The sequence below is a fragment of the Pomacea canaliculata genome, linkage group LG6 (genome assembly GCF_003073045.1).
Source record: "Pomacea canaliculata isolate SZHN2017 linkage group LG6, ASM307304v1, whole genome shotgun sequence".
Lineage (NCBI taxonomy): Eukaryota > Metazoa > Mollusca > Gastropoda > Architaenioglossa > Ampullariidae > Pomacea > Pomacea canaliculata.
In genome coordinates this window covers 514186-536437 of record NC_037595.1, presented here as the reverse complement: position 1 = coordinate 536437, position 22252 = coordinate 514186, and the positions used below count along the sequence as shown (strand labels likewise).

At 44.0% G+C, this 22252-nt stretch overlaps 3 protein-coding genes across 6 annotated transcripts in view; 1 reads left to right on the top strand and 2 right to left on the bottom strand.

Moving 5' to 3' along the window:
- Positions 1 to 12: 12 nt before the first annotated feature.
- On the top strand, positions 13 to 8326 carry LOC112566645 (deoxyribose-phosphate aldolase-like). 2 transcript variants are annotated; one of them, XM_025242925.1, is made up of 8 exons: positions 13 to 84; positions 997 to 1094; positions 1903 to 2050; positions 2766 to 2861; positions 3218 to 3352; positions 5223 to 5351; positions 6264 to 6376; positions 6859 to 8326. In XM_025242925.1, the coding sequence occupies exons 1-8, from the start codon at positions 54 to 56 to the stop codon at positions 7063 to 7065; spliced, it is 957 nt and encodes a 318-aa protein (XP_025098710.1). In that variant the 5' UTR covers positions 13 to 53; the 3' UTR covers positions 7066 to 8326. The 2 variants fall into 2 exon arrangements, with proteins under 2 accessions (XP_025098710.1, XP_025098711.1); XM_025242926.1 differs by having other exon boundaries at positions 34 to 84; positions 997 to 1099.
- Positions 8327 to 9912: 1586 nt separating this feature from the next.
- LOC112567050 lies at positions 9913 to 16596 on the bottom strand. Of its 2 annotated transcripts, none has more exons than XM_025243541.1 (2): positions 15013 to 16596; positions 9913 to 12739 (listed from the first exon to the last, which is right to left on the bottom strand). In XM_025243541.1, exon 2 carries the CDS (start codon positions 12575 to 12577, stop codon positions 11141 to 11143), a length of 1437 nt encoding a protein of 478 aa, XP_025099326.1. In that variant the 5' UTR covers positions 12578 to 12739; positions 15013 to 16596; the 3' UTR covers positions 9913 to 11140. The 2 variants fall into 2 exon arrangements, with proteins under 2 accessions (XP_025099326.1, XP_025099327.1); XM_025243542.1 differs by having other exon boundaries at positions 15392 to 16596.
- Positions 16597 to 19952: 3356 nt separating this feature from the next.
- Positions 19953 to 22252, bottom strand: part of LOC112567048 (centrosomal protein of 290 kDa-like) — a 56022-nt gene continuing 53722 nt past the window's right edge. For both annotated transcript variants that reach the window (XM_025243539.1, XM_025243540.1), the window contains one exon: positions 19953 to 21549. In XM_025243539.1, coding sequence (XP_025099324.1) covers positions 21385 to 21549 — 165 coding nt within the window. In that variant the 3' untranslated portion in view covers positions 19953 to 21384. The remainder of the gene's footprint in view (positions 21550 to 22252) is intronic.

Here is a 22252-nt window from a genome sequence, read left to right as displayed (position 1 = left end):
AACTTTTGTTTCGTTGAGGTTCTGCAAGTTGAACTTTGACCTGCCGACGAAACATGGCGGCGAGAAATCCTGGGGTGGACTACGGTAATGCACCCACGATACGTTCACTTTCTCTCATCAATCTACAAACTATACCTGCACAACCCTAACCCCGGTGTACTTCTAGTTTTTATGGGCGTAATCTGAGAGTAATCCAGAGACACAGGATTTGAAGAGGAGAGTAAAAGACAGGGAAAGGAGGGAGGAGGTTAAGTGTATTTTGTTGTGAGTGAGACCACTGTCTTGAAGTCGGGTATCTCAGGAGTAAAGGCGTGTTCATGTTGATAGCAAACACACTGGTAACTGTGAGTCTTCCAAAAACGTATCTGGGTGACTGTATATTGTACTGTGGTATTTGGTAGCGACCATATAGATGGGCGGGTTGGTTGAAACGGCGAATCAGTTCAGTGCAGTGTCGCCTGCTCAGTGCCGTGTGTAATGGGTTCTCATTCTACCCTGGACATACTGATGTGCTGTATATGACACCCACTAGCAGAAACTGCTGGTCTTCCATGACATAGCCTTATAGTTGCTGTCTCAGCATAAAACAAATTCCGCATTCCCCCAGATGGCATATACAGAATGGAATGGACAGCAGTTCTTAAAACGTCACAGATTATTCTTTAGAGGGTTAACTGCTTTGCCCTGATACAGCCTTAGTTGATGGTTCAGCATAAAATGTAAATCCCTCCTGCCCACTTGTCATTGATTATTTATTCATGATTGGGGACACCCAAATTTCTCCCAGCCATATTAACTTTTGTGGTGATGTGAGCTATTGATTGCATCACACATTTGTTATTCTTTTGGAGTTTGAGAGAAAGTGTGAGAAGGAAGAACTCTTGTTATTAAGTGTCTGATGATGGCAGCAAATATGAACATGAATAATCCAGCTCGTGCAGAGCATAAACCTGACTAAGGCATTTCATGTTGCCACGTGTTGCTTCCTTCTGGCAGATGAGACTTGGATACAGAATGTCTACATCAACCTGCCAGCTGTCAACAGACGAGCAGAAACAATCGCATCCCGCAGAGCTGTGAAAAAAGAATGGCAAGTAAGGTGAAGCTAACCCTATCATGATAATAAAAGCATTGTCTAAGGAAAGAGAGATGAGAATATTTGAGTCGGCTGAGTGCAGCATGGTGAGGAAGTTGAACAAGTATTGTAATTGTGAAATGAGAAGGAGGTGTGGCTGGCATTACATTGGTATTGAAACTGGTGTCAAGTATTTAAGAGGTGACTGTTCAGCTGTAGAGAATTCACCCAACAGTCTATAAGAGCCTTTCAGATGAGAACTGTAGGCCAGCCGAGTTGTATGCTTTCAGCATAATTTTTTCCTAATGTCCAGTTCATTAAAATTAAGGTGACCAGACGTCCCGCTTTAGGCGGGACAGTCCCTCTTTTGACATCTTGTCCCGCCTGCTCATCGGGCGGGACGCCCAATGTCCCGCTTTCTGGCTTTCTAGCAAGTCCATCAAATGTCCCAGTTGTCTTTAAAAATCACTTTTTTCGCCGTTCTTTGACGGTGACGACACCATCATCGGCACGTGTCCCGCTTTCGCCCCCAAAACGTCTGGTCACCTTATTAAAATAGCATCTAGTGCTTTCTTTTACCAAAATTATCACCAACCCCATTCATGTTTTATTTCACTGGTCAACAAAATCCTACTCATCATCATGAGCAGTAGAAATATTTTTAAAAAGCATCACATTTTATGTAAGAGAAATGTTATAAAAATGCATTGAAGTATGCAGGAAAAAACCTGTTGGTCAGTCTTTTTCAACTTTCACTTCAAATTTATTAACGCACGATACTATAAAATCAGGTTTGACAACTGCATTTGGGGTTTTTGGGGTTAAAGGCAGCATGGCAGTTACGAGCTGTGACGTGCATTGACCTCACCACACTGGCAGGTGATGACACAGCAACAAATGTCAGGCGACTTTGTTACAAGGCATTACATCCCATCAGACCTGAACTCCTCAAGACCATGGATATGGCCTCAGCAGGTGCTGTTGTGTGTGTTGGTGTTATATATGCATAGATCACACTACAGCAGGTGTGTGTCAGTGTTATGTGTGCATCAGTCAGTCGTCCTTTGACCTGCGCTTATCGCTGGGGAGATCACATCCGCTATGTCCCGGCATTGGCTGTCAATCCAGTTCTCCCTATGTGTGCATAGATCACACTCAGTTTTTATTTTACCTATAGTATATACAAATATGACTTTGTTTTACCTAAAGTTTATACAAATATATACTCTGTGGACTTGACAGCAATATAGAAAAGATAGAGTGTGATGTGGGTCTGCTGCTGACAGCCTGTTTTTAATCATCATATTGTAATGTGCGCGTGCCGATACTTCATTTCATCCTTGTGATTTAATCACATAGATGCGGATGTACAAGTAAATACACGTAGCCATGTGCACATGTCTTACTGTGACGTGCATTGACCTCACCACACTAGCAGGTGTGACACAGCAACAAATGTCAGGCAACTTTGTTACAAGGCATGACATTAATGACAACCAATGTTAGATGAGAGATAATGTGTAACCACATCTCTGGTTGAGCAGAAATCCCTGAAGTTCTGAGTGTGTTGTTGTGTAGATGTCACTCTTGTGTTGTGCAGGTATGACTACTGCTGCAGTTTGTGTTTACCACCAACACAATCCCTGAAGTTCTGAGTGTGTTGTATAGATGTCACTCCTGTCTCATGCAGGTGTGACTACTGCTGCAGTTTGTGTTTACCCAAACCGTGTTGCTGACTGCTGGAAATCAATGGAAAACTTCCATGCCAAAATTCCAATTGCATCAGGTGTGTGAGTCAAAAGGTACCAGTGGAATAAAATACACGAGAGGAGCTATAAAACTATCATTATTTTTGTCATTATTGGCATGTTAACATGCAGCTGTCATTCAAGATTCAAAGCACATGTGAGAAACTGCATGACACAGACACCATGGGAACTAAGATTTGGACTCTAGTATATCATTGTTGGTATATCTATATTGACTTAACTGTAGTATATCATCATTGGATCATCTGTATTTGTGTGACTGACATTGACACGCTGTATTGACTTTTTCTCCAGATTGACAAGCAATCGCTTATCTCATATTTTACTTATCACATTCCTCACTTGGTGTGTTTCTTATTCTACAACTTCATAGTTGCAACTGGCTTTCCTACGGGCCAGACACCACTAGAAACCCGCCTTGAGGAAATTCGAAGAGCTGTTCAGGATGGCGCCTCAGAGGTGGACATTGTAATCAACAGGACTCTAGCACTAGGAGGAGACTGGAAAGGTGATGACCGCTAGTAAAACAGCAATATTTTTGTACCAGGGTTACAAATCTATGAGATGCATGCACAAATGAAAATACGAAAACAAGATGAAACTTCAACTAAAAATGGAAACAGGCAATTTTGGCAATTTATGCCACAAGGTAAATCGGATGCATGTCTTAAGGAGGTAGATGTGATACATTATTACGAGGAGGTCGGTTGGTATGACACATACCATGAGAAGGTAGATGTGATGTGGGGAGATAGGATGGTGTGACACTTACCATGAGAAGGTAGATTGATGTGGGGAGATAGGTTGGTGTGACACTTACCAAGAGGGTAGATGTGACATGGGGAGATAGGTTGGTATGACACCATGAGGGTAGATGTGACATGGGGAGATAGGTTGGTATGACACCATGAGGGTAGATGTGACATGGGGAGATAGGTTGGTATGACACCATGAGAAGGTAGAGGTGGATAAAAGGAGAAATGTAAGAAAGAATTTCTAGGCATGGGAATAACTAAACCTGAGTAAGTATATGTATCCTACTGTTAAGCATCACCTTTCAGTCAGTAACATTGGGAAGATCAAAATCAGCAGTGAAGATAAGATGTTGTGGTCACTGCTTTTTGCTGAGAAAGCTCACATATGTCTTTATCTGCATGGTTATGCTAATCCACATGCACTGGTCATCTGGAAAACACCAAGATAGATGCAGTGAGCAGGATGGCCACTTAGGCCTGTCTTGAGTGATGAGCATGTTCTGTATAAATAACCAGTTCATATCTTTACGTTTGCAAGTTCTTCCTCTGTCCACCCTGGTGTCAATGTCCACATCTCTATATTTGCAAGCCAGTTCTTCGTCTGTCCACCTTGGTGTCGACACCATCCCTCCAAAGTACTCCGAAGAATGGGCTTAGAAGTGTTGTGCTGGGTCACATGGTCAAACCAGACTAACTTCCACCACTTTACTGTCAAAAAAGGGGTTCCTGGTGGCAAAAGTCATTGGTTTTATTTTCATATATGATATTCATAGCCTCCTCAGGCACTTGTTCTCAAATGCTAGAATTCTCTTCTCTGAGTCACCAAGCAGAGTTCACATCTGATGTCTCTACAGCAGGATGGCAATGTCAAGGGACTTGTACAGCTTGTACTGATGGTGTTGCTGCTCCAGATCCTGTCCAGCCTGGTCTTTGCTGCTGTCATTGATGCTATCATGATGTGGATGTCTACCATGCAGAATAAAGACAGTCTGATCTATGCAAGGCCTTATTGTAGCTGGCTGATATCTTTGCAGTGATGTCTTTATTATCAAATTCATGCAGCAGGTAAAATAGCCGAAACAACACAGTATTTCATATGACACAATGTTAGTTGTTTGCTGTACAACAGTTTGTTTTTACTTAGTTGTCTGTGACATAAATTGTGCTGGTACATTAATAGTTATGGTCCTATTTCACCAGTGTGGTGAGTTCTGTCATTTTATTTTCAATGGAGTGGGCATGGGTGAAGGTAGTGATAGCAGATGCCAACAGCCTGTCTGCTGCACTGTTTCTTATCCATCCTCTTGATCCTCGCCTCTTTGTTGTCTTCCTTCCTAGTGTGTGGTTTCTGATCTGCTTACTTTCTCCACTGTGAGGTGCTGTGGTGTACTCAGTCCAGTCGATACGTCGGAAGTTTGGGGATGGAGTGCTTGACAATTTCTCACCTAGAGGTTGTTAGGGTGCTACTATAGGGTCAGGATTTCATGAAAAGAATTGAAATGCTTAGAAGTAATTCTAGAGAAATGTAGATATATGAATGTGAATACCTTTGAACATTATTTGATATCACACCTTTTGTGATAAGAGTTAAATACATTAGTTGAATCCCCGCATCTGTGACAGGTGTTTATGATGAGGTGCAGCACATGCGCAAGGCATGTGGAGAGGCACACATGAAAACAATTCTTGCCACTGGTGAGTTGGGCTCACTGGTCAACGTGTACAAAGCCAGCATGGTCTGTATGATGGCAGGTATGCAATCACCCTCTGTACCCCAGGGGAAAGTGTGTTGGGGGTGCTCTCGTCAGCACAGTGTGCTTGTGGCATGAGTCACTTATGTAGCCAAGTATGCCCTGCTGATCATCATATTATGTGTGATTCCCAATATGCTTGGTGTGAGTAGGGTTTCAACTGTTGCTGCCACCATGGCAGAAGTTTTACATTGAACTATTGCCATGAACACAAACAGTAGAAGCCATACACTGATCTATACACTGAATTACTTCTGTGAATACCAACAGTAAAAGCCATATGCTGAACAACACATTGAATTTCTACTATGAATAGTTAAAGCCCCACATTGAATGATTACTATGAATCGAAACAGTAAAAGGTGTGATGTCCTCTTTGTCTCTTTCTCTTTCCCAATCCTGATATTTCCTTCCTCTGCTCTACTCTTCTCTTTGTATTGAAAGAGTGTGCTGAGTGAAAGATGTTTCCCCTGATGTAAAATAGTAAAGTATTGCAGTCAATAAAAGATTTAAAAAAATGTTTTTTAAGTGGCAACATCTGATTCAATGCAAAGAAAGAAGTTTAACATTTTTAATTTTTGTGTTTGGGTGCTAAAATGATTTTGGATCACTTGTATTTTTCAGTTGCAGTCAAGGGCCTTACAAATAATTTTGTTTTAAATGTTTGAGCCTCAATGTAGTTGTGAAAGGAAGAACATTTATGGCAAAATAAGCACTGAATGGATCAAGGGTTTCCTTCTGTGTTATTCATTAATGCTTGATGTAATGTATTTGACCATGTGACAGTCACAGAAATATGCAGACCAGTTTTAAGACTTGCTCTGCTCAGTTTCCCACTTATTGACATGGATAAATAAGGAATGATCAGACTTAGATATTAGTATTTTTCTACAAAAGCTCTTATTTTTGACAGGGGCTGACTTTATCAAGACTTCTACAGGTAAGGAAGGTGTCAACGCAACCTTTCCTGTGGCCCTGGTTATGGTTAGAGCCATACGGGATTACTACGAGAGGACAAGGCATAAGGTTCTAGTTCTATTACCTACAGTAGACTTGTTTATTATTGTTACTATTATACTTATACATTTTCATCAGTTTAGGGATGTCGGAATGTTTAGGAGAGTGGAAAATGTTTGATTGGCACCATAAGACCAAAAGTACCTCAAATACCTCTCCTGACTGTATTCTTTGCTGATATCCTCGAGTTCATCTTGTCTATATTCCTCTGTATATTGAAGTAATGTTTGACATCATTACTTCTGAATACCTTTAGTAGTTTAAATGTATTTAAGGATTATTATTACCCAGCAAACACACAAGATTCGGCCAAGCTTGGACAAACTTGGCCAAATCTTGCGCATTTGTATTGGGCCTGAGAATTTACTGCTAGTAATTGTGTCTTGAAAATATAAAACAGCTTATCTTGGATCATTGTAGACCTTTTGTGATGAGTTTTAACAAGCATATGTTTCTAATTATCAGCTTATTGTGGTTTACCTACTGACTAGGTGGGATTCAAGCCAGCAGGAGGTATTCGCACAGCTAAAGATGCATGCACATGGTTGATGCTTATGAAGGAAGAACTTGGAGATGACTGGACTCAACCTCAGCTGTTTCGTATTGGTGCCAGCGCTCTTCTGGGTGACATTGAACGGCAGCTGTATCACTTTGTCACTGGCAGGTACCCAGCCTCCTACCAAATACCTCTAGCATAGACCCTATATTACTCTAACCTTTATCAAGTATATTGGGTCAACAATGCATCAGTAGATCGCTATAGTTCTTCTTCTGACATTAACTGGATTTTATGGTATTTTTTTCAGAAATACAAAATTATGTACAGTTTCTCTAATGACACGTTTAGTTCTTGATAGAAGATTTTACATTTATGATTATCCAAAAATGTTTATAGTTTTCCATCTGTCATATCTCATATCTCGTGCCTCTGTTGACCATTGTAGTGACTTTTCCACTTGCTGTAACCAGTGATTACAAGTGTGAGGGTTAGGTTTAGTTTCAAGGGAGAAGTGGTTTCATCAGTTGCTGACATCTATAATGAAGTCATTTAAATCCCAATGAAAAAAAACTTTTCGGCATGTGTTCAAAGTATTTCTGTGTTTTGTGTGACGGGGAGAATAACGTGTATTTTGTAAGGATGCATGATGCATGGCACGACAATTGGCATCTGCACGATGTGTAACGCGTTTTGATGGGTTGGTATTTGTGCTCACGTTCACAAACTTTCATATGGATATTGATATCTACTTATTGAATTAAATCAGTGAAGATTTGCGGACATGCCTGTGTATTTTTTTATGAACTGTAACAGTTCTAAAGCACAATAAAAGGTGATGCAAACTATTTGTCAACTTTGAAATGATGTAGCTCGAACCACTTGCAAAACACCATGTGCTTCCCTTGGTGAACGTGAAAGAGCATTGTCTGCTGACTCCAGTGGTATATGACATGGCAGTGTCCAGTTTATGGTAGCCACCCACTGGCGGGCAAAGACACCCACCCTTATTCAAAAAGTTGGTACGAGTGTGCAGTCACAATGGCAGCAGACACATTGACACAAATATACAGGAGTACTTAGTGAATAGTCATTTGAACACTAATTTGATGAACGCTTGTGTTAAATGTGATGATTTTGTGACATTTCTGCCAGTCTTGGGACAGAATGTTGCAGCTGATGACGATGCAATTCTGACGACAGTTTCCACATTGGAACTGTTTGTGACATAATGAATGAACATGTAGCAATTATCACATTTTTGATGGAAATTTCTTTAGAAAATAATACACAGTCGTGGAAACAGAAGTCTTCAGCTGTGTATATGACTAAATAATGAAAGTTGATGTGTCCATTCACTCTGCTCAGATGAATCACTTTGCAATGATTTCTTGCTTTTGAGAATGTATTCACTATTTTGCAATGCATTTTAAAAAATAAAGGTTATGTATATTTACTTTTAATATGTTCATTTTTTTAAAACCTCATTTTTAAAAAAACTGTTTTTACACTGACAGTTCTGTGACTGAACTCCATGGGAAGCTGCCATTAGTTATGCTTACTCATCATGTAGGTCTGTAATCTCTAGTTTAGTTCTTAGCAGCACTGTCTTGTGCAAACTTGAGGAGAGCAATTGACCTTTGGCAGATTTGTGTTGCATACAAAATGCGTCATAGAAAACCTAAAAGCATCTGAAACAGTTTGAAACCTATTTCTGTTTTCTGACCAAATTTTACAGCCGTGTGACATTGATCTGGTGTGACAACTGCTTGTGGTCTGTCCTGGTGTGATGTGACTACTGTGTGACCTGGCCTAGCGTGACTACCTTCTAATTTGGTGTGAAGCTGCTTGGACTGGTGTTGTGTGGTAGCTTTTGATTAGTTTCACAGCTGATTACAGTCTGTGTGAGAACGGCTTGTGACATGACCTGATGAGATTACTGTTGACCCGGCTTTTTGTGGGGCAACATCTGTCCTTCCATGAACTCTTTGTAGCCAATGTTGCAAAACAAATAACATGAGAATGGATTTTATGCATTGTAGCTTATCTGGAGTAACTCGTGGCAAGCTGATGACACGAGGTGTGATGCACAGCACACCCGTGTCTGTTGATCAAACATGACACAACATATGTGTGATCTTATAGAGTGTGTGTTTGTGTTTGTGGGGGGGTGGCAGCATTTGAAACCTTTGAATCCCCACTGCCTCATCCTCACCAAGTTTTTGCAGGAGCGTGGCTTGTCATGGACTGTGACTTATTTTCTCCATTCTGTCATCAGTGGTCCCAAATGAAAAAAAATATCCAGAAGAAACAGTGACATGCCTCTACTGCACAGAACAAACATTGAAAACTGTTTCATGTGACATGTTACTAATGAGACTGAAGGGGTGTGGGGTGGCTAAACAAGTGAGGTTAAAGAACTGGAGGGGGAGCAAGCCAGAGAGAGCGTTGTCTCCTGCTTCTCTCAAAACATCATACCTTATTAAACTTTTGCTTTAAATCCTGTGATCCAACTTGTCAGGGAAGGGAAATCACGTGTTGCTGCAATAACACTTGTTAAAGTAATGTATGAATACTAATATTTATAGCAGCAAGTGTACTCTTCATACTGTACTAGATGACATGACTATGTGGAGATCACCCTCTAGCTACTTCAAATCCAGCTGTCTAAACCTGATCTGGTCAAACGACCACAGGACGATAGGACATGAGATCAGTTTAGCCCCCTTTCCATCCCCACCTGTCACCCTAATGAGCCCTCAACTTGTTATTTTGTACATATCCACCTTCTTTTATGTTTACTACAAACTATTCTATAATTCTTAATTACTTTATTTACGTAGTTAATTTTCTTCCCTGTAAAGGGTGAGGGCTAAAAGGAAAAAAAGCATTTTCTTGCTTATCTTACCTCTCGTAAATAAAGACTTGTCATTATTCGCCCAACTTCACGCAGTTAAGACGTGGGGTAGCTACCTCGTCTCTGTGGTCTCTTGGATATACCCATGCGGCCCATGAAGGCTACATGCTAACATCTCCACAGTACTCACTTCCTGTCATGCCTGCCCTCATCTCTTCCTCGTGAAGTTTGCCGCTCCTCAACCTGGGGACAGGGTGGCGGGCAGGTGTTCAAAGGCGAACTGCGGCGGGAAAGTATAGGAATCGGCCTGTGAAATGTTCTTTAGAGCGGTGTAAGGGAGACCTACATATCTCCTCTGTGTCCCCTCGGGAGACTGGGACAATGTGGTTATTACACCACACCCATGTCTCGTTCGTCTAGAAGAGAGAGGCTAGATGGACATGTGTCTCCTGTGCCCTCTCGGCGTCCTGCGTCTATACTTTTTTATGTCAGTAAGATGTACTGGAAAGGTGCGTGCATGGAAGTGGTCACACTATGTTGGACCTCAAGCTGTTTGTGTGCCCGGTGTTCATGGCCGAGCTGTGGGTGGGCGCGACTGAACACCTCCACCAGCCCCCACACAAAACATGCACCGTGAGGCTTCGTGATCACGTGGGCAGCACAGGTGAGGGGATTGGTGAGCTCGAGTAACCTCCGATAACACTTCGGGGTGTGGATGCCTGTTTATATGTAAAACAAGACCCTTTTGGATGCTGAATTTTCACATCACATGTCATAGATGAGCTTGATTCAAATGAAATGATAAATCAAAGGTTGACTAGAAACACAAAGCCGGAAAAGAAGCCAGGTACCATATAGCTAGTATGAAATAAAAGGAAAAGCAACTCCTTGATGTAAGGAGGCATGAATGTTTTTTTATTTTATATGAAGGTGATGTTCCAATACTTCACTGAGCAGTGTACGTGTAGTAGAAGTGTTTGTCACTGATGGTGATACTGTGCTAGAAAGTTTTGTGTTGCACTCCAGTCCTACTGCACTTGCAGGTGTTTGGCCATGCACTGGGACTGCAGTCAGAAGCGCTTTGCCTGGTGAGCAGTGAGTGGAGACACAGAAGTGATTCTGTGAACAGACCTTGTCCTTGACCTCGGCATCAGTTGTTTGTCATCTGCTGGGCAGCTGCTGGACTTTCTGCAGTTGATATCTTTGCAGATGTTTGGCAATAAACTAGATTTCAAGAGTGGTTTATTTGACAAGAGTGTTGTTTGCCCTACATACCTAGGCTGGCTGAAGTTGCAGGTCAGGTGTGTTACACTCTGGCTCTCGTCTTCTGTTGGCCTCAGCTGACCACCAAGTTCAAGGTCGTGTATTGCACTGTTGCTACTGGTGTCAAGGACATCAAGGGAAATAACTTAAGCTGTCTTCAAATCCTCCCTGTCACCACCGGATTTATTTTCACCTGACTTGTTAAAAGGTTTTGATAATACCCAGAGGCCTCTGACCCAGAGTAACCGGGACGACCTTCATGTACATGCACATAACCAGGTACAGACAGCAGGCCCCTGGCACGGGGACTATGCTGACCATGTGGACCAGGTGGCTCTTTTTCAGGTACAGACAGCAGGCCCCTGGCATGAGGACTATGCTGACCATGTGGACCAGGTGGCTCTTTTTCAGGTACAGACAGCAGGCCCCTGGCACGGGGACTATTCTGAGCATGTTGTCCATCTGGGTGTTCTTCGGGCACTACGAGCTGTCTTGTGATCGAGATGGTTTCACCCTCAACAGTCTCTTCCATGGTCAGAGTAATGGTTGTCTCGGGAACTGACCTGACCTCACTGTGTGGGTGAAAGTTTGCTTGAGATGGTGGTGGTGCTTGAGGAATGCGAGCCGCCCCTAGACTTGAGTGGACAGGAGATGTGCAGCCCGAGAAATCAACATCAGCACCGACCTCATCACCTACCGCTGCATTGTAGTCTTGGCCTGCTTTATGATCAGCATCAGCCTTGACCCTGGAGTTTTGTAAGCGTGTGGGCTGCAACCGGAGGTGACTTGTTTTGCCGGCAACTCGGACATAGTTCACCCTCGGGGATCTGCCTGTTGCAAGAGTGGGGAAGGTAACTGGGGGCGGGGGCTCTGCACACTTTCTGGGTATAGCCAGCAGCTGCACATCTGCCATCAACACTGAGGCCTGCACATGACCTTGTACATGACCCTGCTGTCTGTGACCTTCGCCCTGTTTTACGTGACCCTGCTGACTGGTTCTGCTGGCAGACATGAACACGAGGGGTGCGTGCAGCCTGCTTACAAATCTCTGGCAGGGCTTTGCTACGGGCTGTGTGGCCAGGGTCGCCATCTTCACAGTTCTCCGAGTGTCCCTATGACAGGATGTGCACAGTAAGTAGGGGGAGGTCAGCCCTGTGCATCCTTGGATGGTGGAGTTGTTGGTCTGGAGTCTACCAAGTGAGCCCTTGAAGCTGGACCACACCCGTGGACTGGGGCTCGTCTGAATCCCGGGGTGAAGACTGGAGCACACTTTGCTGTGATGCTGTGGGCTGGGGTCCGCTTTGACCCTACCTTTTAGGGCAGGGCAAGACCCCTTATCGCGGTTGTGCGGGTTCTTTCGGGACATTGTGGTAGTCGGGCGTTGCTGGGCTGCTAGGTGGGGGTAGCTCTGTCTCTTGTGTTGTTTCTCCTGTGGAATCCCGCTGGCAGTGAACCGTGAAGTCAAGAAGCACCCAGGGCTCCGTCTGACCCCGCCAACTCGGCAGTTTAACGGATTAACTGAGTGGTACCACTCATCCTCCACAAACCGCTCTGACTGGAATGTGACTTGAATGTGACTTGAGTGTGACTTCATTCTGCAGATTCGTGTGTAAAGGACGTGTTGCTAAGGAGACGGGAAGCTGTTTTTCCGGTGGCTGGCGTTCTCGTCACATGGCTGGTGGAGATGGGTCACGGCGACAGTTATCAAATGTAGTCGATGAGCTTGACACACTTGTACACCTACAGCATGGTACACCTGCACACCAATATGTAATGTTTTAGTACAGCATGGCACACCTGTGTATAATATGTAATACTGTAGCACACCTGCGCACAATATGTAATGTATTAATACAGCATGGTACACCAGCACACCAACGTGTGACATTGTGTGTAGGTAGCACACTACATGTATTGTGGGCATGACATTGTAGGTAGGTACAACACTACATGTACTGTGGGCATGACATTGTATGTAGGTACCACACTACATGTACTGTGGGCATGACATTGTATACAAGTTGTCACCACACTCATGTACTGTGGGCATGACATTGTATACAAGTTGTCACCACACTACATGTACTGTGGGCATGACATTGTATACAAGTTGTCACCACACTACATGTACTGTGGGCATGACATTGTATACAAGTTGTCACCACACTACATGTACTGTGGGCGTGACATTGTAGGTAGGTACCACACTACATGTACTGTGGGCATGACATTGTATACAAGTTGTCACCACACTCATGTACTGTGGGCGTGACATTGTATACAAGTTGTCACCACACTACATGTACTGTGGGCGTGACATTGTAGGTAGGTACCACACTACATGTACTGTGGGCGTGACATTGTATACAAGTTGTCACCACACTACATGTACTGTGGGCGTGACATTGTATGTAGGTACCACACTACATGTACTGTGGGCATGACATTGTATACAAGTTGTCACCACACTCATGTACTGTGGGCGTGACATTGTATACAAGTTGTCACCACACTACATGTACTGTGGGCATGACATTGTATACAAGTTGTCACCACACTCATGTACTGTGGGCGTGACATTGTAGGTAGGTACCACACTACATGTACTGTGGGCGTGACATTGTATACAAGTTGTCACCACACTACATGTACTGTGGGCGTGACATTGTATGCCGGTCGACAGGTGCACGTGTCCTTGTGTGACGCCAGACTTTCTCTTCATGCAGGGCTGTCACAGGGTTGCTGTCCACAAAGCCCACATGACTTCCACCATTTTATCTCCTTTGTTCCGCGCGTTTCCGCCCAGGGGAGGTAGTTTAGAAAAATAAGAACACATTTAGTCAGTCATTGAGTAGTCTCCCTGTAGGATGTGTTCCGCCATTAGCGTGACGTGCAGCTATTATCTCCCCCTTTCTTTGTATCTGTGCATCTGTTTTATGTCTGATCAGTGTTGTAGACATGCACTGGACACATCATTAAATTAGCGGACCAGTAGGAATAACATCATGTGGTGACATAACAGCTACTGATAATAATAACACACAATATGTGTCAGTAAATAACAGCTGAGGGTCACATGTTGATCACTGAGTAAATAACAGCCGAGTGTCACATGTTGATCACTGAGTAAATAACAGCCGAGGGTCACATGTTGATCACTGTGGGAAATAATAACTATTGAATGTAACACCTCTGTGGGCAGCACAGCAATCTGTGGGCCATCTCTGTGGGCATTGTAACAAAGCAGTAACGAAGACGCCAGTAGAAATGTTAAAGTTGAAAAGCATAACATCGTTGTAGCTAAGTGATGAAACATCTTACACGAACAGTGCATAGCAAGAAAAAATTATTGCCTGGCAACAAGACTCTTGAGAACAACATCACCACAAATATCGTCAGGTCATATCGACACAGCAGTGGCTGAGGACTAACATATCAAGAACACAGGTGTTTGAGAATCCTAACGTCTACAGAATGGTCTTTCATCATCAGTGTTCAATCAAACTGCCAGGTAATCAGTAAATATCACAATAGTGATCAGGCCTGTGAAGCTAACGGCAAAGTGAAAGTAATTAAACCAATAAAAACATCAAAGAACGACTGAATGGTCAGCCAGGGAATGTCCAGAGAACTAAAGTCTATTTCAGGTAAAATAAATGCTCAGAGGTCTTGTAGTTGGGAAACCAGTGAATGTGAGCAGAGTTCAGTTTCGGTCTACCCCAGTCGTAGTCACTCAGCTGAGTCAACTGCTGATGTTAGTCTTGTCATGTCACCTGCAGGGTTCGATCCTAACTTTAGTAATCTGTCAGTCAGTCAGTCCGCCAGTCGCCAGCCAGACGATCAGTTTTTCTCGATGGACTTGAACACCACAAAGCCACAGACTGTTAAGGTTTTCCCACGGAAACCATGGTTGGCATGGTTACCTGGAGACTGCAGCCCACCATGAGACGGCCAGGGGTAAGCGTCCCACACAGGGCCACGTGGTGTCTTTGTACTGGTGACAATCTCACAGTCCTGCAAGTGTCTTACCTGTACAAGCGGCGGCCCTCTGGTTGTCGTGTGTTTACATGCCGGACACAGCAGGCACCGTGAATGCCGGTGTTTGTGGAGAAGGCTGGCAGCACACCTGTGCTCAGTAGCAGACGGCAGCTTTACGCCACCTGCCGTGCGTGTGTGTGTGTATGTGCGCGCGCGCGTGTGTGTGCGTGTATGTGTGCATGCGTGTGTGTGTGTGTGTCCGGCCACACGACACAGACTGCTAGCCAGCCCTCCCCTTACCCCCTCCCCTCCTGCAGTCTGTCAGCGGGACGAGCGCGCTTCCTCCCCGTCCAGCCCCTTGTCCCACGCATGCGCGTTGACTTGAGCTGCACGCGCAGAGCTTCGCACGTGGCATGCGCACGACACTAACCTGACGTCATCTATAGCGGCTCTAATGATCCTTCTGGAATGTTTGTCCCGGCCACAGACAGAGCTGTGTAGCATGGAAAGCACGCCTAGACAACCGTAGACAGCTACAGCTGGGTCACTGTAGCGTGACCATACACAGCTATACGGTCACCTTCACCTAACGACCACCATTCCCTTCACGTGACGTAGACAGACCCCCTTCACGTGACGTAGCGTCGTAGACAGCCACCCCCCAACCCTTCACGTGACGTGAACAGCATGAAGCTCGCGCCTCCAGCAGACGATCTATTACTAATTACCGAGTGGTGACTGGGCGGGGAGGTTGTCGATCGATGGAAGTTGGGGGGAGGCCGAAGGGACGCCACCACCCATGTATTAAACAATGAGGGGAGGTAATCTACTTGACAGGGGAGCTAATCTAGTGCAGGTCGGTGTTTCGTCAAGCTTGCGAAGGCACTGCTAGAGACCGAATCAAGCGGGCAATTAGAATCAATCAGGCAATCACGAGAGCACCTCACTGTCACTACCCGGTAATTACAACTAATCTGGTAATCACGAGATGATACACATGTGGGTGCGTGTGTGTTCAGCCATCCGTTTGCCTGCGTGTGCAGGTCTTTGTGTATAATTATGCACGTGTGCAGGCTATGTGCGTGTTCCTTACACCCGCATACAGCGGTCTTAGGAATATTGCCATCATCGGTTTGAGGGGCTGCTGACGATGGTACCCACCAACTCTCGCCATCTTCTCCAGTTGTCTGCTCAATGACAGGCCGGTGCTCTTGTACCCTGTGTGGTTATGGGACGATGCTGGGCTGTGACAGTGACGTTTGTATTTCGCTGATAAATTGGATTTTTTAAAGTTTTTTTTCTGCTCCCCTACAGATGGTCACTCCCTCCCTCCTGCCTGAGGCCACCCGGCAGATCTCTCCGCTGAGTAGGTCTACCTACAGGGTGTCTTCTGGCTTTGAGATGTTTGTGCCACCTGACCACTCCTCTGTGTGTGACGTTACCGTCAGTCCACTTTGGGATATTTTCTCTCATTTGTCTTCCTCTTACCCTCATCTCTGTGCTGTTCCCGGCATACACTTGTAGTGAAGCCTGATGACCTTTGAGGTGTCTCTACTACTCCAGTCTGTCTTTTCACTGTAATGGAAAGAAGGGGTGGGAGTCTTCGTAGGCCCAATCATTTTGTCAGCGTTGTTGTTGTTGACTGATGACAGCGTCCTTGTGTACGAAAGCTACAATGACTGGACTGTTTGTGTGATGGATCGTATGCGGATGGCAATACACGTGCTTGTCTACAAGTCTTGCAGTCTATTGTCTACAACAAGCTTTACAGTCTATTGTGTACAAACTACAATAAGCATTACTTACACTCTCTTGTCTACAACAAGCTTTACAGTCTATTGTGTACAAACTACAATAAGCATTACTTACACTCTCTTATCTACAACAAGCTTTACAGTCTATTGTGTACAACAAGCCTTACTTATCCTAGTTTAGATGAGACGAGATACTATAACATAGAAGCTCTGTTTTCTTTCTCCTCCTGTGAGCTCTGTCTTGCATGCATCTGACCACTGATTTCCATTCACTGCAAGTTTCTGTGACAGGATGGGATGATGGGGTGGAATGTTGGGGTGGGGACTGGTGCCACTGCACCCAAGCACACCGTGACGTCACTACGTGTTCATGGCTTCCGGGAAATATCATAGACTGCACAGGTGCTTGATCCTTGCACCCCTTACCTGGAAATATTTATGAGCGAAGGTCAAGTAAAGGTGTGCTGAGCGCTGGCTTTGTTCTATCGATTACCGATGGCGAGGGGGTCAATGTTTTATTACTGACATAAAGCCTAGACAACCAAGTAGACTTCGTAAACCTAGTTTGTCATACTAGTCAAGTATAGCAGTCTTCATAATGTAACAAGACCTTCAACAAAGCCAAACATTTAGCAATGGAGGCTAACAGAAGATTACTCTCCCCGCAAATCACCTCGCGGCCTGTTGAACTGACCTCCAGCCTCTGGTCACATACTCGCCTTATTCTGTACGACGACCAGAGGTTGTAATCACTGAACCCTAAGGTGCTCCGTGCTCACTGGAGCGTCGACTCAGGTATAAAGAAGTGCTGAGCATAGCATCTTACATACCTCCAGGGTGGGTGGGGATGGCGCAAGGGACGCAACCGGTCCCTCAAAAAAAGATATTGAGGCAAGAATGTGAACATCTTTCACTGTCAGTATAGAGTTGTCCCATCCCCTCTCCAAAGCCGAACATCTTCCTACGCCACTAAACACGTGTTAAACATTCTCTCTCTCTCACACACACATACATACACACCTGTTATTGCAGCAACACACACACCTGTTATTGCAGCAACACACACACCTGTTATTGCAGCAACACACACACCTGTTATTGCAGCAACACACACACCTGTTATTGCAGCAACACACACACACCTGTTATTGCAGCAACACACACACCTGTTATTACAGCAACACACACACCTGTTATTGCAGCAACACACACACACCTGTTATTGCAGCAACACATACACACACACACCTGTTATTGCAGCAACACACACACACACACCTGTTATTGCAGCAACACACACACACCTGTTATTGCAGCAACACACACACACACACCTATTATTGCAGCAACACACACACACACACACCTGTTATTGCAGCAACACACACACACACACACCTGTTATTGTAGCAACACACACACTCACCTGTTATTGTAGCAACACACACACACCTGTTATTGCAGCAGTTAGGAGGAAGTGTGAGGGACGAGACTCACTAGAGGGTCTGCCTTGTGGTTTACATCCCATTGGTACCATGAAACACTTACACTTGTAATGTTTTACAGTTAAACGTATCCTTGTCGCTCTCAACATAATTCAGTCCTATCTTTCTGACATCATAGTGATTTCTAATCTCATAACAGAGTAGCCGAGATAACCGAACCAATCACAAGTGATCGTACTGATCGCATGAGTAATCGTAATCTTGACTGATCACATGCCAGTAACCATAACCGTGTTGTCACATGCCAGAAACATTACCGTGTTGTCACATGCCAGAAACATTACCGTGTTGTCACATGCCAGTAACCATAACCGTGTTGTCACATGCCAGTAACCATAAGCCCACTGAGTAACCACAAAGTACCAGTTCCTGTCTCTCCTCTTACTGACAGCCAACCAGTGCCGTGGCCCTGTGAGATGTCAGCAGCATTAGTTGGCATTTGTCGGCAAGAGCTTTATTGGTCATTTGTCAGCAGCAGTCAGTTCCATTTGTGGAGAACGAGTTATTTGTGATTGTGACAGCAACTTTAGTTATGATTTTTTAAAAACAACAATGTTATTTGTGATTTGGTGACAGCAGCGGTGTTAGTGATTTGTCAGCTACATCCGGACTTGTAGTTTGTCGCCAACGCACTGTGATTTGTGGACAACAGCACTGCTGGTGACTTGTAGGTAGCAGCATTACCTGTGTTATTTTGGCAACCTTTTCGTGTTGAGAGGAAAACTCTCTGGAACCATCGAGCCTCACGGTGCAAGATGGTGGTGGCGGAGAAAACATATTTGCTGTTTTGCAAACGTTTTTCCCAGGATGGTGGTGGCGGAGAAGACAAGTTGGTTGTTTTGTGAACGTTCACCCACCGGCCACAACGCCTTTCCATGTTTTATTTTCCGCGTCCTCTCCGTTTCCTCACAGAAGCTGGTGACAGATATGGCACTCCACATGGTAAATGGTACCTAACGCCTCCAGCTTGTCAGTCTTGTTTTTGGATGCCACGAGTCTGCTGTGAAACTTTTACACGACTTGGCATGACAGTGACTCCATTTTTTCTGGCCTCACGGAAGAAGCCCCCTCTGAAACACCTTTGAAGTAGGAAATGATGACACACTCTCTGCAGAATGAGGGGTGAATGGTGACAATTTTTAACAGGCGCTGCCATTCTCCCTTCAGAACTTTATTCCATGAGCTGACGGTCTTTGCTCGATGAATGAGAGTACGGATCATCCCCACGCCCTCCACCAGTTGATGTTGGAGAGGTTACTATCAAAATGAAGGCACTGATTGGTGTGCGTCGGTTTGCGGTAGACACTGAAGATCAGCCCGTCCTCGCTTCTTCTGCTGTTGGCGAACTCTCCAATCAATGCCCTGTCTAAAAAGATGATGGCAAACTATTGTTCTAAAAGGCCATTGGCTGCTCCTTCTGTCTGGTGGTAGACGCTGCCCTCGTACCTCCAAGTACCGTTGCCGAAGTACGCTGCGGTCTGGCACCAGCTCAAGAGCATTCCAATAGGTTATTGTGATCTGTCGGCAGCACCATTATCTGGGATTTGCTGACATCAGTGTTATTTGTGTGCCCCTGTAAAAAGTCAGAGGCCTGGGGTAAGGAACATAGCAAGGACCAGAGGCTGGTCAAAGCGACTCCCGTCATATGTGGCACTGTAGCAGGAATAACAGAAACCATGACAACGACAATCAAAAGTGGACAATGCTGTAAATGATTCACAAAACCACGGAGCAGTATTTAAAGAATATTTATTCTCTATTTATTGTGGACTATAACATTGTAGCAAAAATGTAAATGAGATTTAAATATGTGTCTGTGTCAAAAGCATGATGAAAAATACTAAGGACATTCATGGTCACATTTAGCTTGAATTCTCGCAGTCTTTACCAGAGCTCCTCTAGTATCAGTTCCTTCAATGTTTAATTGCTGGCTCTTGACAGTCTATCATTTCTAGTGTTTCCCTAGCATGTCACATACATGTTTACTTGCTGTCTCTTGACTGGCTATCATTTCCAGCGTTTCCCTAGTATCCGGCACTTCAATGTTGTTTACTTTTAACCAGCCCTAGTGTTTCCTTACATTCAACTCTGAAGCACTCAACATTCAATTGCAAATATTCCCTCGCTCAACGAAAGGTGGAGGTTTATAAACATACCAACAAGCACCATCTCCAAATGTAACAAATATAAAAACTGATAATGTTACTAGTGGACAAAAGACTGTTGCCATTCAGCACACCCAAACACATCATACATGTATTGTGTTACTAGCAGACACGAAACTCCTCCTACATAAAACGGATCATAATAACTGTACTAGTGACAAGACTGTCCCGTCCCATAAATACAATAGATTATATCTCAGCTAAACCATAATAATCATACCAGTGGACACCATTATGCCACCCCTCCACAGAAGAGGTCATATCTCAACTGCATTAAGCGTTCCACCTTCTCCCTCAAACAAAGTGGCTGATCTGTTATGTAATCACCCGGTTTCTGATGAAATAAACACCTTTAATACAATGAACTCAGCCACCCTACACATCATGAAATCACAGGATAGCAAACAGCAATGAGTTATCATGACTTGTAACCAAAAGACTCCTGGACGGAATGAGAACTAGGATTTGGCTAAGAAAAATAAATATAATATACAGACCATAAATCTGGGCAGCTTTACAGTTTGAATACAATGTGAAGGCTGCAAACACATCTCTGACCCTTCTTTACTATAAGGCTTTGATCTCCACTCTGACATGCTGTCCCTTCTCATCACCTGGAAAAGTAACGAACATCACAAAAAAACCACCTCGGAACAGCACAGGTGCCTGACTGCACACCACACCAGCATTATCTCACCAGCATATCATAAATAAATCTCTCTTGTCCTGTAATCAGGTAGAATTCACACCTGGCCATCAGTCAAGTGACCTGATGATCAGTGACATGATGATTGCTGTTCAGTCTTGCTTCTTTGGCAACTGGATAGGAAAGCTCATCAATTCCTTGAGTCCTTCATCTTTAATAAGAGCTCTCTCTTAAGATGAAGCAAAGGTAATCCCTAAATCTTTACAGGACAAGTCTACAAAATTTGACCACACTATACATCACAGTTAGTGCTATGAGTTCCTTCACTCATAAAGTTTAGATATGGGATGGAGTTAGTCATCAACGGGGATGTTGACTGACACACCAAACTGCTGTGCTATTTGTGTGAGCTTGTGTTCCAGCATGCGACAGCGGTCTGCTTTGCGCTTGAAGTTGTATTTCAGATCTTCAATCTCCTCAAAAAAGTCTGGCCCAAAGTTCTCCAGCTCCTTATGCAGCTAAAACAAACAAACAAACAACTGATATGATGCACCGCTGTCTATCTGCATCTTGTATGCAAGCATGGACAAAAGCACAAGTATCCACATACTTGCACAAACATGAAAATAAAAAAATACAAATACAAATAAAGCCTTTACTTGATGCATTCTCCTTCTTGGCAGCAAGCTCAATGCACTTGGGAAAAAAGTAACATGAGAAACAAGCATGGCAGCATAGTTTGCAAACTACAGCAAACAAAAGAGAAAGAGGAAGGAGCCCAGCAGTTACTTGGATGACTCACGACAGAGGGATGGGTCTTAAGGCTAGCTGTATTAGCATGGACACACAGACACATGTACAGATGTACACATCATATGGACATACAAATGTACAGATAATACATCTATATGAACATGAATGTACAAATATAAATAGGTACACATCTTGTGTGCACACACACACACCTGTATGAACATCTACATGTTTTGTGTCCTATGTACACATCTGTGTAAATATGGATGCAAGATATATGGAGAATATTTAATAACGTTCAGCTCCTGGCTGGTGAAGATTTAAAAAAAAAAAAGGCAAGTAAGAAGATATTTTTGTGAAAGTCTGCCAACAGAAGTTAAATTGGATTTATAAGAAAGAACACAAAATGTGTTGCTTAAAGTACTCTGCTTTCCAATAAATACGTGAAGTAAAATAATTTTTCTTTCT

What these genes read in the sequence shown, in the direction of transcription:
- LOC112566645 (XM_025242925.1), top strand. Translation starts at nt 54, where the DNA reads ATGGCGGCGAGAAATCCTGGGGTGGACTACG. An exon ending in CATGGTCTGTATGATGGCAG is followed by an intron (nt 5,352 to 6,263) that starts GTATGCAATCAC and finishes TATTTTTGACAG; the next exon opens with GGGCTGACTTTATCAAGACT. An exon ending in ACGAGAGGACAAGGCATAAG is followed by an intron (nt 6,377 to 6,858) that starts GTTCTAGTTCTA and finishes CCTACTGACTAG; the next exon opens with GTGGGATTCAAGCCAGCAGG.
- LOC112567050 (XM_025243541.1), bottom strand. Translation starts at nt 12,577, where the DNA reads ATGAAGTCACACTCAAGTCACATTCAAGTCACATTCCAGTCAGAGCGG.